The 15807-nt window shown below is 40.9% G+C and overlaps 1 protein-coding gene across 2 annotated transcripts in view; it reads left to right on the top strand.

Annotated features, from left to right (window-relative positions):
* Positions 1 to 15807, top strand: part of GPR143 (G protein-coupled receptor 143) — a 34383-nt gene that overhangs the window by 4335 nt on the left and 14241 nt on the right. For both annotated transcript variants that reach the window (XM_084617255.1, XM_084617256.1), the window contains exons 3-6: positions 4085 to 4179; positions 6812 to 6904; positions 8615 to 8724; positions 13113 to 13221. In XM_084617255.1, coding sequence (XP_084473381.1) covers positions 4085 to 4179; positions 6812 to 6904; positions 8615 to 8724; positions 13113 to 13221 — 407 coding nt within the window. The remainder of the gene's footprint in view (positions 1 to 4084; positions 4180 to 6811; positions 6905 to 8614; positions 8725 to 13112; positions 13222 to 15807) is intronic.

The raw sequence follows: 15807 nt of genomic DNA, 5'->3' as shown, positions 1-15807 counted from the left end.
TTCATCATTCTCATTCTGATCCCGCTCCAATTTAGCAATGTTCCTCTTAAATTGTGGACACCATAACTGGACACAGTATTCTAGGAGCAGTCACACCAGTGCCAAACACAGATTCTCCTGTTTATGCATCCAAGGATTATGTTAACCCTTTTAGCCACAGCATCACACTGGGAGTTCATGTCCAGCTAGTTATCCACCTTCCCTGCCAAAATCTTTTTCAGAGACACTGCTTTCCAGGATAGAGTCCCCCATCCTGTAAGTAGGGCCTACATTCTTTGTTCCTAGAGGAATACATTTACAATTAGACAGATTAAAACACATATAGTTTGCTTGCGCCCATCTTACCAAAAAATCCAGATCTCTTTGAATCAGTGACCTGTCATTGTCATTTACAACTCTCCAAATTTTTGTGTCATCTGGAAACTTTATCAGTGATGATGTTACATTTTCTTTCAGGTCATTGATAAAAATGTTAAATAGAATAGGGCCAATAACAGATCACAGTGGTCGATGATTCCCCATTTTCAATTACATTTTGAGATCTATAGTTAGCTAGCTTCTAATCCATTTAATGCATGCCATGTTGATCTTGTAGTTCTTTAATCAAAATGTTGTGTGGTACCAAGACAAATGCCTTACAGGAGTCTAAGTTTATTACATCAACACGATTACCTTTATCAACTAAACTTGTAATCTTTATCAAAAAAGATGATGAAATTAATTTGACTGGATCTATTTTCCATAAATCCACATTGATTTGCATTAATTATATTACCCTCCTTTAATTCTTTATCAGTTGAGTCCGGTATTAGCTGCCCCATTATCTTGCTCAGGACTGATGTCAGACTTACCGGCCTATAACTACCCAGGTCTTTTCGTATACTCTTCTTAAAAACTGGCACATTGGCTTTCTTCTACTCAATGGGAACTTCCCCACAGTTTCAAGACTTATTTAAAATAAACATTACAGTCCATTTAGCTACTCAGGCAACTCTTTTAAAATTCTTAGATGCTAGTTATCTGGGCCTGCTGATTTAAAAATATCTAATTTCACTAGCTGCTGTTCAACATCCTCCTGAGATACAAGTAGAATGGAAAGAGCATTATAAGATGATGGCTACATCTGCTTTGTTCCCTAAATACAGAAAAAATATGTATTCAACACTTCTGTATTTTCTGTATTCTTATTGATATTTCTACCATTGATATCTAGTAATGGATGAATACCATTGTTAGGATTTTTTTTGTTCCTAATATATTTTAAAAAATTCTTCTTTTTGTGCTTAACTCTGTTGGCCGTAGATTTCTTCTTGTGTCCCTTTGATTCCATCACCAATTTTCTACAATTTCTAACTTCTCATTTGTATTTATTACTATCAACTTCCCTTTTCTTCTATTTGTTTTAATATATAAAATGGCTGCCTCACTTCCTTCCTAAACCAGGTTGATTTTTCAACCAATATGGCCTTCTTCCTCAATTGTGGGATTGTGGTTTTTTGGGCCATCTAGAAAGGCATTCTTAAACAATTCCAAATTATTATTAATCTTTTCCTGATTAAATTCTTCCTCCCATCTTATTTGGATCATAATCATTTTCTGTTTTGTAAAATTAACCCTTTTAAAGCACCTATTATAAATATCATTGATCTGGACTTTATTCTGCTTGCACATTATAAAGATGATCAAGTCATCATGGCTTCTACCTAAGTTACCATTAATTTTTATTTCTGTGATCAGTTCTTCTGTATCTGTCAAAATGAGGTCTAAAATAGAATTTCCCTATGTTGGATGCCACACTTTTTGCCATCTGTAGTATTTAGAAATCCCAAGGATGTTTGAGTTCTAGTAGCATGGACCTCCAGCATATGTCACTCTGATTGAATTCCCCCAGGATCACAGAGCTTTTTCCCCCTACACATTATAGATAGGTGCATAAGGAGCCAGTCAGTCTCTTCCCAAGTGTGATTTGGTGGTCAGTAGCAGACACCTACTAATACCACATCTTGGACAGATGAAGCACAAATCTGTTTGAGGCAGCATTGACTAGCTCCATCTTCCCTAATGAAGTGGAAGAAGCCAGTGCAATCTTGAGCGAATCAAGCCCACAGATTCTTTTAAATGGAATTTTAAAAATATTATTTTTCAAATGGAAATCTTACAAAGAAAAAAAATGTAAAACTAAGCTCAAGTTATACACTGAATGCTATGAATAAAGTGCATTCCAGTGATGAATGTACTGGAGCCTGCAGGTGTATTGATTCATAGACTCGTAGATATTAAGGCCAGAAGGGACCATTATGATCATCTAGTCTGACCTCCTGCACAATGCAGGCCACCGAATCTCACCCACTCACTCCTGCGATAAACCTCTCACCAATGTCTGAGCTATTGAAGTTCTCAAATCATGGTTTAAAGACTTCAAGGTGGAGAGAATCCTCCAGCAAGTGACTTTAGTGACTGAGCAACATCTCTCGGGAAAGGGAGTATTTTCAGATTGTGGAGGAGGGAATACCAGGGATTTGTTTTCAGAGCTGATGTTTGGCTTAATAGCAAGCATGTTGGTCTCTGCCTGGTAAAGGGTTGCTACTATGGACCTATGGCAAAGGATATTCAGATGAAAATGGAGCCAAAATGAAAGAGGGGCTCAGAGGAACATTAAATTGAATAGTAAAAATGTTCCAGACTAATGAAAAAGGGGGGGAAGTATGCTGTAAAAGAACCAGTTCATTGGGGAAAGAATTTTAGAATGTGTAAACACAGCAGAAAAGGTCAGATATCTTTCTGTATACTCGTGAGAAAACATGAGAATTCTCAGCTGTCAAATACAGTGGAATGTAGCTTGCCTTAAACCTGTGCACATTTCTTTGCTTTGGGTCATTAGTGAAAAAAAACATCAGAGTTAAAGTGTGGACATTTCACTACCACTCTTCTCTTTTTTTGTTCCTCTTGGGAACAGAGATTGTTGACTAGATAATAATTTCCTTTTACATTCAGTTCCCAGAATATGAAGGGACAGTATAGCTACAATGATTAAGAGATACAAGTCCTTCTCTCATGTCTCAGGGGCTGGTCTACACTAAAGCTGTAAGTCGACCTAAGTTATGCTACTTCAGTTACATAAGTTAGGCCATGCCTACCCGGATCGGCGGGTAGTGATCGATCTATCGGGGATCGATTTATCGCGTCTAGTGCAGACACGATAAATTGATCCCCTGATCGCTCTGCCATCGACTCCAGAACTCCACCAGGGCAAGAGGCGGAAGCGGAGTTGACGGGGGAGTGGTGGCCATTGATCCCGTGCCGCGAGGACGCGAAGTAAGTGATTCTAAGTCGATCTAAGATACGTCGACTTCAGCTACGCTATTCTCGTAGCTGAAGTTGCGTATCTTAGATCAATTTCCCCGCCCTCCCCCAGTGTAGACCAGGCCTTACTTAACTGAAGTTGGCGTAACTTAGGTCAACTTACAGTGGTGTCTACACCATGCTGTGTTGACAGGGATGCTCTCCAGCTGACTTACCTTCCACCTCTCAGGGAGGTGGAGTACAGATGGTGACAGGAGAGCACTCTGATGTCAACTTAGCTTGTCTTCACCAGACCTGCTAAATCAACACTGATGCATCAATCGCAGCAGTGCTGATTTAGCTGTAAGTATAGACAAGCCCTCAGCTACAGGAGCGGCACTAATGTACAAATACAGTAATTTCAAACATTCTCACTATAAATCTCTTTATGAATGGAGCAAAAGATGGTTTACTTTTGGATGCACACGTAAAATTCAGAGTTAAGGTTAGGCAAGGTTAATATCTCTTCTGGGCAGGAGTAAAACAAGCTTATCAAAAGGGGTCAAATGCTGCTCAACCTACTCATGTGAATAGACCAGTTGGCTTCAGTGAGACTACTTCTGTGATTCTGAGCAAGATTTGTCCCCTCATGGATCTCTGTTGGAAAAACACACACATTCCATTAAACATGTTTGAATGAGGCCTCATCAGAGCTAGAAGTAACAGGGAGTTTTATTTTGTCCTGGTCACTTAGAGACTTTATCAGCAATTGTGACACAATGGAATCTTTTTCCTTTTGCAGATGTGGATCCAGCTCTTGTACAGTGCTGGCTTCTGGTGGCTGTTTTGCTATGCTGTAGATTCCTACTTGGTGGTTAGAAGATCAGCAGGGCTAAGGTACCAAAGTGAAATTAACTAATTTTTAATTTGAACTAATTAAAGATCTAAAAGTAGCTTTACTTCCTACATTAGGTGCACATGTTTGTATGCATGTATTCAGGCACATAAATGAAGCATGCACAAACATTTGATGTGCATATGCAAATCACGTATTAGTATGGGTGCATGGTATGCTAGGTGCTTAAAGGGCCATGACTATGCTCCAGTATTGATTACGAACTTGCATGCACTTGCATTCACCTAAACTTTGAAAATCTGGGGTGAAATCCTACCTCCATTGAAGATTCCAGTGGACCCAAGATTTCACCCCAGTCCCCAATCTACACCGTGAATTGAACCTTGTAGCAATAAAATGTTACTCTGAAAAAAAAAGTGTTGAAATACACCTAGAATTTTTGCTTCAGGATTTGAGGTTTTGTCTACTTTTCAAAGCTGTTGTTAGTGTCCTGTTGATATTTTCATTTTATAGAACATCTTTTTCAAGAAAAGAAAAAAATAATCTTATGTATTATATGTCTTCTATAGTGCCCATCCCTGGAGTATCTAAACACTCTGGCATGAATAGAATCATAGAAATGTAGGGCTGAAAGTGACCTCAAGAAGTCATCAAGTCCAGTCCTCTGTGCTCTGGCAGTACCAAGTAAACCTAGACCATCCCTGACAGGAGTTTGTCCAACTTGTTTTCAAACGCTTCCAATGATGACCTCCCTTGGAAGTCTATTCCAGAGTTTAACTACCCTTATGGTTAGAAAGTTTTTCCTAATACCAGACCTAAATCTCCCTTGCTGCAGATTAAGCCCATTACTTCTTCTCCAACCTTTAGTGGACATGGAGAATAGTTAGTCACCATCCTCTTTATAAAAGCCCTAAACATATTGGAAGACATATCAGGTCACCCTTCAGTCATCTTTTCTCAAGACTAAACATGCCCAATTTTTTCAACCTTTCCTCATTGGTCAGGTTTTCTAATTTTTTTTTTAATCATTTTTGTTGCTCTCCTCTGGACTCTTTCCAATTTGTCCACATCCTTTCTAAATTGTGGTACCCAGAATTGGACACGATACTCCAGCTAGTGCTGACTACAGCAGTGCTGACTACAGCAGAACAATTATCTCCTGTGGTATACATACAACACCCCTTTTAAAACACCCCAGCATATTAGTCTCTTTTTGCAGCTGTATCACATTCACAACTCATATTCAGTTTGTGGTCCACTATAATCCCCAGATCCTTTTCAGGAGAAACACCACCTAGCCAGTTATTCCCCATTTTGTTGTGGTGCATTTGATTTTTTTCCTTCCTAAGTGAAGTACTTTGAACTTGTCTTTATTGAATTTCATTTAGTTGAATTCAGATCAATTCTTCCATTTGTCAAGGTTATTTTGAATTTTAATCCAGGCCTCCAAGCGCTCCCTCCCAATTTTGTGTCATCTGCAAATTTTTTAAGCATACTCTATTCTATTATTCAACTCATTAATGAAAATATTGAACAATACTGGGCCCAGGAGGAACCCCAGTAGATATACCCTCCCAATTTGACAGCCAACTTTTTGAGTACAATGGCCATGCTGTTATACTAGAGACAAAATATAAAGGTTTTTCTAAATTGGCTGCCAGTTTTTGGAGTTAGAAGAACAAAAAGACCTTCAGTTTGCTAGTACTGAGCACAGAATTATGTGATATTATACCCAGACAATATTGAGCAATCAGATATTGGGGACATAGTGCAATTGGCAGATGTTATTATGTGCATCTCCAGAACAAGAAAAAAAAATCTCTGATTTAAACTAGTATTAACCCTAGCCTGTGTAGGACAAACTTGAATTTTATTTGTATAGTGAAGCTTTGATGCCCAGGAATTATGGAACTGTTAAGCAGTAACAAGCTAGACTACTTGATTTCTAGTGTTTATTATGAAAATTCTTCACATATTTTACCCTAATTATTTCCATCAAGGTTATCTAAATTCCCAATGCCAGACAAGGCTATGCACTGTAATGACATTCATATTATTTCCTATGGGCAGTGATTCAAGTGTTCATAGACATGTATACATAAGTCACACCATTTTAACCTGAGGCAATATGGGCTTGATTCTGCTCTCACCAAAATCAGTGGCAAAACTTTCAGGTCCTGACTCACAGCCTACTGAAGTCAATAGAAAAACTCCCATTGACTTCAGCGGGGTCTGGATCAGGCCCTTGTTGATGTGGATGAAGCAAAATGTGATCATAACTGTTAAAATTTGTGATTTCCAAATCCCCAAAAGGGCTGACCATTCATGATGTTTGGGGAGCCCTTCTTCCTTCTCCGTGTAGCTTGTCCCACCAAGCTCCCCCTCCATGGGTCACAGGAAGGGAGGGAGCCTGGAGGGACGACTGAACGCTTGTGTGGGCGAGAATCACTTACAGCTCCGTTGAGAGGGAGGGACAGAGGCAGGGCCCCTTATCTCAATCTGAACAATTGCGTTGACTTAGCCCAACTCTTATTTTTCCCAGCCCGCTTTACCATTTCCCAGTTACTGTACGGACGGTGGAGCGTTGTTCTACTTGCATTTATGTACAATTCTTTTCCAAATGCACATGATGAGTGATATTAACAGCTTCTTTTCCATTTCATGGGCTTCCAGTACAATTGTGTTGTACCACATGATGACATGGGGCCTGGCAATCCTGCTGTGTGTGGAAGGAATTGCCATGCTTTACTACCCTTCCGTTGCTAGGTAAGCAAGGCATTAATTAAAAAAATCTAGCTCTGTGATTACTTGAATGTCTTTGTCAGTTTTGGAGACGGAGGGTCAAGTTTTTACACCAATTACAAGAGAGTAAATGCCAAATATTGGAGTCAATGAAGTTACTCCGGATTTACAGTAAGGAATGTCAGAGCAAATTTGGCCCTACATGAATTAAGCTATGTCTACGTTAGAGACCTTATAGTAGCACAGCTGTACCGATGTAGCTGCACTGCTGTAAGATCTCTCATATAGCTGCTCTATGCCGACAGGAGAGAGCTCTCCCATCAATATAATTAAACCACCCGCAACGAGCAGTGGTAGCTATGTTGGCGGGAGAAGCTTTCCTGCTGCCATAGCACTGTGCACGCTACCACTTATGCCAGGGAAACTTGTCACTTGGGGGGGCATGTTTTTTCACACCCCTGAGCGACATAAGTTTTGCCAACATAAGTGGTAGAGTAGCATGGCCTTAAAAATATTATATCCTACTTCTCTCATGCCCTATGCTCTGTCCATCCAACTCTTCTACTCATGACTCTCCACTTCAGTATCAGGCTAACTCCTATGCCTGAAACAGCCTGCCTATGCTTGTGTGACCCCTTCCTCTTTTAAATTCCTCCTCAAAACTCACTTTTCCTTCAATCGCTGATGATGCACCAGCACCATCTACTCCTACTTTAGGTCCCAATCACTGAAAAACCAACAACTAGTGAAGTCCCAAAGATGTTCTTATACTTGTTGTGTATGGTTTGATCACTGAATAACTTAACTTTGGTAAGTATCAACTTAAACGATTTATATACATAACTCAGAGTCAATGGCTATGTCTACACTGCAGTTGGGAGGCATGATTCCCAGCGTAGGTAGACAGACGTGAGCTAGCGTGCTAAAATAGTGGTGTAGACGTTGCAGTACGGGTGCACATTCACATTGCTATTTTTAGCATGCTCTCTCAAGCAGAGCTAGCACAAGTCTGTCCAGAGTGCTGAAAAAAATCACATCTCCCAGCTGCAGGGTAGACATACCCAATATGACTCTGCAGTTATCTGTTTGGGTTTCTGCCAGGACCAGAGGGAAACATGCCACATAAAATTGGTGCTTACTTGCCCCATAGCCCATCCCTGACATGGCCATGGAAAGTGGGGGCATTAAGGCTTCCACAGGCTCCTAGAGAGGGAGAAGATCATGCCAAAGAAGTCCTGTGTCCTATTATCCCTTCTTCTCCCATGCTGTCTTAGCTTCTTTTTTTTCCTTCCACCTAAATTGTTGGAAGGAAGCATTGGCTCACAAGGGCCACATACAAAGAAACTCGACTGTATTTCAATAAGAAAAGGAGTACTTGTGGCACCTTAGAGACTAACCAATTTATTTGAGCATAAGCTTTCGTGAGCTACAGCTCACTTCAGATGAAGTGAGCTGTAGCTCACGAAAGCTTATGCTCAAATAAATTGGTTAGTCTCTAAGGTGCCACAAGTACTCCTTTTCTTTTTGCAAATACGGACTAACACGGCTGTTACTCTGAAACCTGTATTTCAATAGTCTACTTTGTGACTCACTTGAGCTGGCCAGAATCAATGTGTCACGACATTTTTGGATCTGTTTATTTCATTCCATATTTTTAGCTAAATGTGATGCAAGTATAATAGCCAAGACTACAAGGTGTGAAGAAGAATTAATCTTTTAATGGTCTCTTCTCAGTTGTGAAAACGGCCTGCAGCATGCAATTCCTCATTACATCACTACCTATGCTCCACTTCTGCTAGTTTTGGTGGCCAATCCAATCCTCTTTAGGAGGACGGTAACAGGAGGTAAGTTCCTAAATGCAACATTAGTTAGTATATGTGAGGTAAAAACATAATAATCATGTAAAAGCTATGTCTGTATATCCTGTTCTGTGGGGGAGTCTTTTATGAACAAAGCCATGGAAGGATGCAGCTAGTCCAGGGAAAGAAATGCACCACGCTTTTTTAGCATAACAGCTAGGTACCAAAAGCAAGGCTCTGTTGACATTGGGGATTTGCTCCAGGTATGGCATTGGTGGCCAACAACACCATCAACGTAGATGTGCTGATACAAAACACTATTGTAGAGGGCCAAAACTGCATTGCATCTTCTTGAACTTTAGCAGTCTGCCCTGGTACTTGTAGCAGTCTGAACTGTCTATGCTAGGGGCTTGAACTGGTGCAGCTATAGTTGGCCACTGAGAGTTGAAGTCAGGATTATTCTCTAGTGTAGATAAGGTCTAAGTCACTAACATATTGTAATGAAATGCAACTCCATTGGCTTCTCTGCAGCCCTCTCATTAATTGCACCTGGAGTCAGTTATTAGTTTTATATGTGGTCAAATATGATTGGAATTTGGTTACTCATGACTTTGATGTTAGGAACAAAGGCCTGAAATTGGGCTTGTACACAACTTCATCAGGGGCCTGATGACCACATCTAACTTATTTTTACATTAGAGAGAGGAGCCTGAAATAAAACCTTGTAGCCAAACAATCCCAGACTTTGTATTTAATATTACACCCACCCAATGCTCAGTGTATTACATAATATAAATCCACAAGTTTGCATCAAAATATACACATACTAAAATATATAAAAAAACTCCTGAAAAACCACCAATCCCATTCCAAATGCAATCTCTGTCCCATCTTCCCTTCCATCCCTCATTCCGTAATCCCCACTTCCAAGAAAAGGCTGAGAAAACAGACAGGTTTTTAATAATAATAAAATAAATAAATAATAATAATATTTTGTATTGTGTATATCCTAGAGGCTCCAGCCAGAACCAAGACCTCATTGTTGCCAGGCACTGTACACACAGAACAAAAAGACTGTTCTGCCATATTCACCATACCAGGGTTCTGGTGAACCACAGAAGGAAGTGCGTTTCAGAGCCAAGAGCCCTCACCGAGAACATAGTCTATTTAGATGAGGAGGGGGCGCTCAGCTTATTAGTAGATCATAGCTACCATGGTACCATATGAGAAGGAAAGTAGTCTCTCTTTCTCAGACAGCCAAAGCCTTTGAATGGTCAAAAACTCTTTAAACCTCACTCAGAAATCTGCTGATAGTCAGAGCAGAGCACAGATGTAAACTGTTGTCTGATAATAAGCAAATAAAAGGGGACAAACTCCTTTCCAAGCACAGATGACTGACTTGGCAACTGCAGCTACCTGGGCATCCAGGAGCAGCTACATGTTGATCAAGGTGATGAAACACATTATCCACAGCCAATAAGGAAGTCTATTCTGCTGTTGCCTTCGTACCTGCAGTTCTATAGGTATATAGAGGCTACACTTCTTTATTTTCTCTTCAGTGAATACAGGTTACTTCAGGCTGCACCTTAGGCTTCCATGCTGTAAAGTGAACCAATATTGATTACTAGAGCAGCCATATACTTTCAGTCTCCCTATTTTACATTAATCAAAAGCAACAAACAAGACTAAAGTCTTCATGAGAGCGCACAAAGTGTGCCTGTGTCCCCTATGAATGTCTGTATTGTACACAACCTAGCTGCCCATCTCTGCAGGGGGAGTCCTAAGTGACTTACAGGTGCAGAACTCAGAAAACAAAGGCATAGGAATTGCATAGTTAAACACACTATTGAAACACTCATTTCATGTTAAGTTTTTAAAAGGTAAAACGGTTATGACCCCTCCTGTTACTTTCCATTTTAAATGGGGCTGATAGAAAGCCAGTGGCAAGTTCTGATGCCACCACTCACTTTTGGATGACACTGTTTTCTTTAATTGTTAAATGGATAAAGGAGATTATTTAATGAGTCACCCTCCCTCTTCTAAACTATCCTACATAGAATTATAGAAATGTAGGGCTGGAAGAGACCTTGAAGTCATCAGGTCCAGCCCCCTGCGCTGAGGCAGGACCAAGTAAACCTAGACCATCCCTGGCAGGTGTTTGCCCAACTTGTTTTTTTAAAAACCTCCATTGATGGGGATTCCACAACATCCTTTGTAAACCTATATCAGAGCTTAACTAGCCTTTTGGTTAGAAATTTTTTCCCTAATATTTAACCTAAATCTTCCTGCAGATTAAGCCCATTGCCTTGTCCACCTACCTTCAGTGGACATGGAGAACAATTATTTACCATCCTCTTTAAAACAGCACTTAACAAACTTGAAGGCTGTTATAAAGATCCCACCCCACCACCGCAACTTTCAAGACTAAACATACCGAGGTTTTTTTAACCTTTCCTCACAGGTTAGGATTTTTAAACCTTTTATCATTTTTGTGCTCTCCTCTGGACTCTCTTCAAATTGTCCATATCTTTTCTAAAGGGTGGTGTCCAAAACTGGACACAATACTAATAGCTGGGGCCTCATAGTGCCAAGTAGAGTGGAATAATTACCTCCTGTGTCTTATATATGACGCTCTTGTTAATACACCCCAGAATATTAGGCTTTTCTGCAACTGCATCCCATTGTTGATTCCATCACTTTATGATACACTATAACCCCCAGATCCTGTTACCATCTAGCCAGTTATTCCCCATTTTGTAGCTGTTCATTTGATTTTTTTCTTCCTAAGTGAAGTACTTTGCACTGTCTCTATTGAATTTCACCTTCTTGAATTCAGACCAATTCTCCAATTTCTAAAGGTCATTTTTAATTCTAATCCAATCCTCCAAGTGCTCACAACTCCTCCCAGCTTGGTGTCATCCACAAATTTTATAAGCATACTCTCCACTTCATTAATGAAAATACTGAGTAGAACTGGACCCAGGTCTGACCCCAGAAGGACCCCACTAGATACACCCTCCCAATTTGGCAGCAAACCATTGATATCTACTATTTGAGTATAGTCGTTCAACCAGTTGTGATCCACCTTACCGTAATTTCATCTAGACCTCATTTCCCTAGTTTGCTTATGAGAAAGTCAAGTGGGACTGCATCAAAAGCCTTACTAAATTCAAGATCTATCATGTCTGGTGCTTCCTCCCTTATCCACTTGGCCAGTAAACCCATCAAAAAAGGAAATTAGGGTGGTTTGGCATGATTTGTTCTTCACAAATCCTGCTGCCTATTCCTTGTAACCCTATTTTCCTCTAGGTGCTTACAAATTGATCATTTAATCATTTGTTTCAGTATTTTTCCCAGTGTAAAAGTTAGGCTGACTGGTCTATAGTTTCCCAGATCTTCTTTGTTCCCCCTTTTAAAGATAAGTGCTATGTTTGCCTTTTTCTGGTCTTCTGGGACCTTACCTATGTGCTCCAGGAGTTGTCTAAGATAATTGCTAACATTTCTGAGATTGCTTCAGCTCGTTCCTTAAGTACCCTAGGATGATTTTGATCAGGCCCTGCCAACCTGAATACATCTAATTTATCTAAATATTCTTTAACTTGTTCTTTCCCTATTCTGGCTTGTGTTCCTTCCCCCCATTGCTTTGTTTCGACTATCTGGTCACCATTAATTCTTTAGTGAAGACTGAAGCAGATCAGGCATTAAACACCTCAGCCTTCTTCATGTAGTCAGTTATTAGTGCTCCTTCCCCACTAAGTAGAGCACCTACACTTTCCTTCATCTTTCTCTTCCTCATAATGTATTTAAAGAACTTGTTCTTACTGCCTTTTATGTCCCTTGCTAGGTGTAACTCATTTTGTGTCTTAGCCCTTCTGATTTTGTCCCTACATGCTCATGCTGTTCTTTTGTACTCCTCCTTAGCAATTTGTCCATGTTTTCACTTTTGGTAGGATTCCTTTTTTGAAATTCAGCTTATTAAAGAGCTCCTGACTGAGCCATATTGGTTTGTTCCTATTCTTCCTCTCTCTCCTTTGCATCAGGATAGTTTGCAGTTGTGCCTTTAATATTGTCTCTTTGAGAAATAGCCAGCTCTCCTGAATTCCTTTTTCCCTTAGATTTTCTGCCCATGGAACTTCACCTACCATTTCTCTGAGTTTGTTAAAGTCCGTCTTTTTAAAAGTCTGTTGTCCTTATTCTGCTACTCTCACTCCTCCCTTTCCTTAGAATCATGAAATCTATCATTTCTTGATCACTTTCACCCAAATTGCCTTCCACCTTCTGTTGCTACCAATTCCTCCCTGTTGGTCAAAATCAAGTCCCACCACAGCAGGAACTTTACCTACTCCTCCTCCCTTTCCCACTCTCTGGATCCTTATAAATAAAAAAAATAAACCCACAGCCATGTACTCATTATACAGTTCTGTACTTTCCAGTTGCCTCATTGCTCAAAGGAAGACAAGGAATCTACACAGAGAATGAAAGACGCCTGGGGACGGAGATTCAGATCCGCTTTTTCAAAATTATGCTGGTGTTCATTATATGGTAGGAGGCGTATTTTTAAAAAAACCTGAATATTTCTCCACTGTGGAAGGTAGGGGGTGTGAACGGTATTGGTGGGCTTGCTATATTTGTTTGTCAACCTGACAGTTTCAAGGGGAGGAATTCTCTAGAAAGGAAAACGTTCTACATTATTTTATTTAGTAGCTGAAGCATTAAGCTGCCTCTTGCAGCTGGGACACAAGTTCCAGAATATATAGAAAAAAAAGTTTGAGCAACTTGAAAACAAAAGCCTCAAAGAAAAATGGCTAAAAAGATGGGTAGGCAGCCGCCTAAAGCAATGTCTGAAAAATACAGTGCTATGGTCACTCTCCACAAGAGTAGCCTCAATATGGTCTGGCTGTGGAATTTCAGATCACTTATTCCCATCTCAAATATGGTATCCTTTGAGAGTTTTCTTTGGAACACAGTTTTGCCTTTCTGCAGTGGCAGCTTCCTTATAAAGTATGCTTCAGCTAGTGCAAAAGATTCTGGAGTACAACTGGGAGTGACAGGTGTTGACTGACTGAACAAAAATAGAGCATCCTTTCGGAGGAAGAAATTATTATTTGCTATTTGTATTACATGAGCACATTTGAGATGAGATTGGGAGTCCATCATGCAAGGCACCACACAAACACATCGCAGCTGATGGTCCCTGCCATGAAGAACTTGCTGTCTAAACAGACAAGACAGAAATAGGGAAGGAAAGGAAACAGTGTCAAAGAGGGGATGTGACCAGGGCTGGCCTTACCGTGAGGCAAACTCAGGTGGCCGCCTCAGGTGCCAGACTGTGGGGGCGGGGGCGCCACTAGGACCCAGAGTGTAGAAAATTGTGTTTGCTGCTGGTGCACATGTATTCTCTCTGCTCTAGATGCACAGAGATGGTGGAGTGCTGTGCTGGAGGAAGGGAAGCACAAGAGACATAACAGGCAGACAGGAGAAAAGGTGAGAGGGAATAACAGAAAGCAGCAGGAGCTGCAGGGAGAGAGAGGACGAGGAGCCTCTTAATACCTCTCTAGCACCCCCAGGAGCCTGGACTGATTAACACCAGCTTCTCAGGGAGCTTCCTGTGTCCTGCTGCTTCCCTGAACCCACTTGAGGAGAACAGGCAGTCAACTGAAGTAGTAGGAGCCAGATAGGTCCTTAAGACGTTGATATCTTCCCTCACTCAGGCCCTGCTACCAGCCTGCTTATTTGTCCCCTCCATAGAGTGTTGAGAGCCACTATAGCTGGGACAGAACAGCACTCATGAGTGAAAGAAGAAAATGCCCCTCTGGGACAGCATTCAGAAAAAGAAAGAAAGCAAAGGAAGCTTTTCTATCTAAGCAGGAAGGAGCTCTCTTGAGATACATAGACACAAATGTTCACGGTGAGCCTTCCGGCCCCAGTGAGGATGTGAGTGGTGAGAAGATGCCTGATCTTCCAGTTAGTCAGAGTGCAGGTGACCGGGCAGCTACCGCAGCATCCATATCTCCATCTCAAATGGATGTAACCCTGCACATTCCTGCAGAAAAGTGTAGATCAGAGAAGAGTGTGGTGGAGGCGCAAGAAACAGCTGCTGCTGAGTTTAGTTCCTTAAGTCAAGATGTTGTAACAACAACAGTACCTAGTGAAAATGTCCCTGCAATGGTGACTGTCAGAGAACATTTTCTAAAATGTATTGACATTGACGATACTACAGGAACTGGTATGACAAATATGCTTCTTAAAAAGCTGGAAGATACAGAAATTGCGATAGCTGACATGAGAGGCCAGGGCTACCATAATGGTGCCAACATGAGAGGAAAGAACAGAGTGCAGACATGGATCCCTTGTCTCATGCAGTTCTCATTCATTGAACTTGGTGGTCAGTGATGCAGCATCAGCTTCTAGTGAGGCTGCTGAATTTTTTAATGTAATTCAAAGCATCTATGTATTTTTCTCTGCATCATCTCATCGATGGCAAATTTTGAAGCAACATCTGTGAACATCCTCTCTGACACTGAAACCACTGAGTGACACACAATGGGAAAGTCGAGTACAGGCGATAAAGCCTATCAAACACCAAATTAGGAAGACAGATGATGCCATAGTTGCCATTATGGAGGATAATGCTATGACAGGAATTGTTCATGGGAGAACAGTAGCAGAGGGAAATGGAATCACCAGAAACATACATAACTTCAAATTTCTGTGCGGCTTAGTGTTGTGGCATGACATACTGTTTGAAATAAATGTTGTAAGCAAGAGACTCTAAGGTGTTGACCTTGATATATATGGAGCAATGGAACAACTGGACAAAGCAAAGTCATACCTACATCTTACCGGTCAGATGAGGGATTTCAAAACGTTCTGAAGAGTGCACAGAAGTTGGCAGAGGAACTTCACACTGAAGCTATTTTCCCACCCATTCTAGAATACAAGAGTGTGACGAAGTGGGACTGTACTTAATGTTCTCACTGAATACTGTGTGGGTGCGTCAGTTTCCCCTATGCATTTCTTAAGTATCTAAGTGGTGGGATAAGGGTGTGTGATTGTTGCAGAGCCCTTGAGGGCCAGTGTGATGGTGTTTGCACAGAGAATGGTCGACACCCTGTCTCCTGGCAACTG

This window comes from Lepidochelys olivacea (genome assembly GCF_965140295.1).
Source record: "Lepidochelys olivacea isolate rLepOli2 genome assembly, chromosome: 1".
Taxonomy (NCBI): domain Eukaryota; kingdom Metazoa; phylum Chordata; order Testudines; family Cheloniidae; genus Lepidochelys; species Lepidochelys olivacea.
Note: the sequence above shows the minus strand (reverse complement) of the source record. Positions and strands in the feature narration are given on the sequence as shown.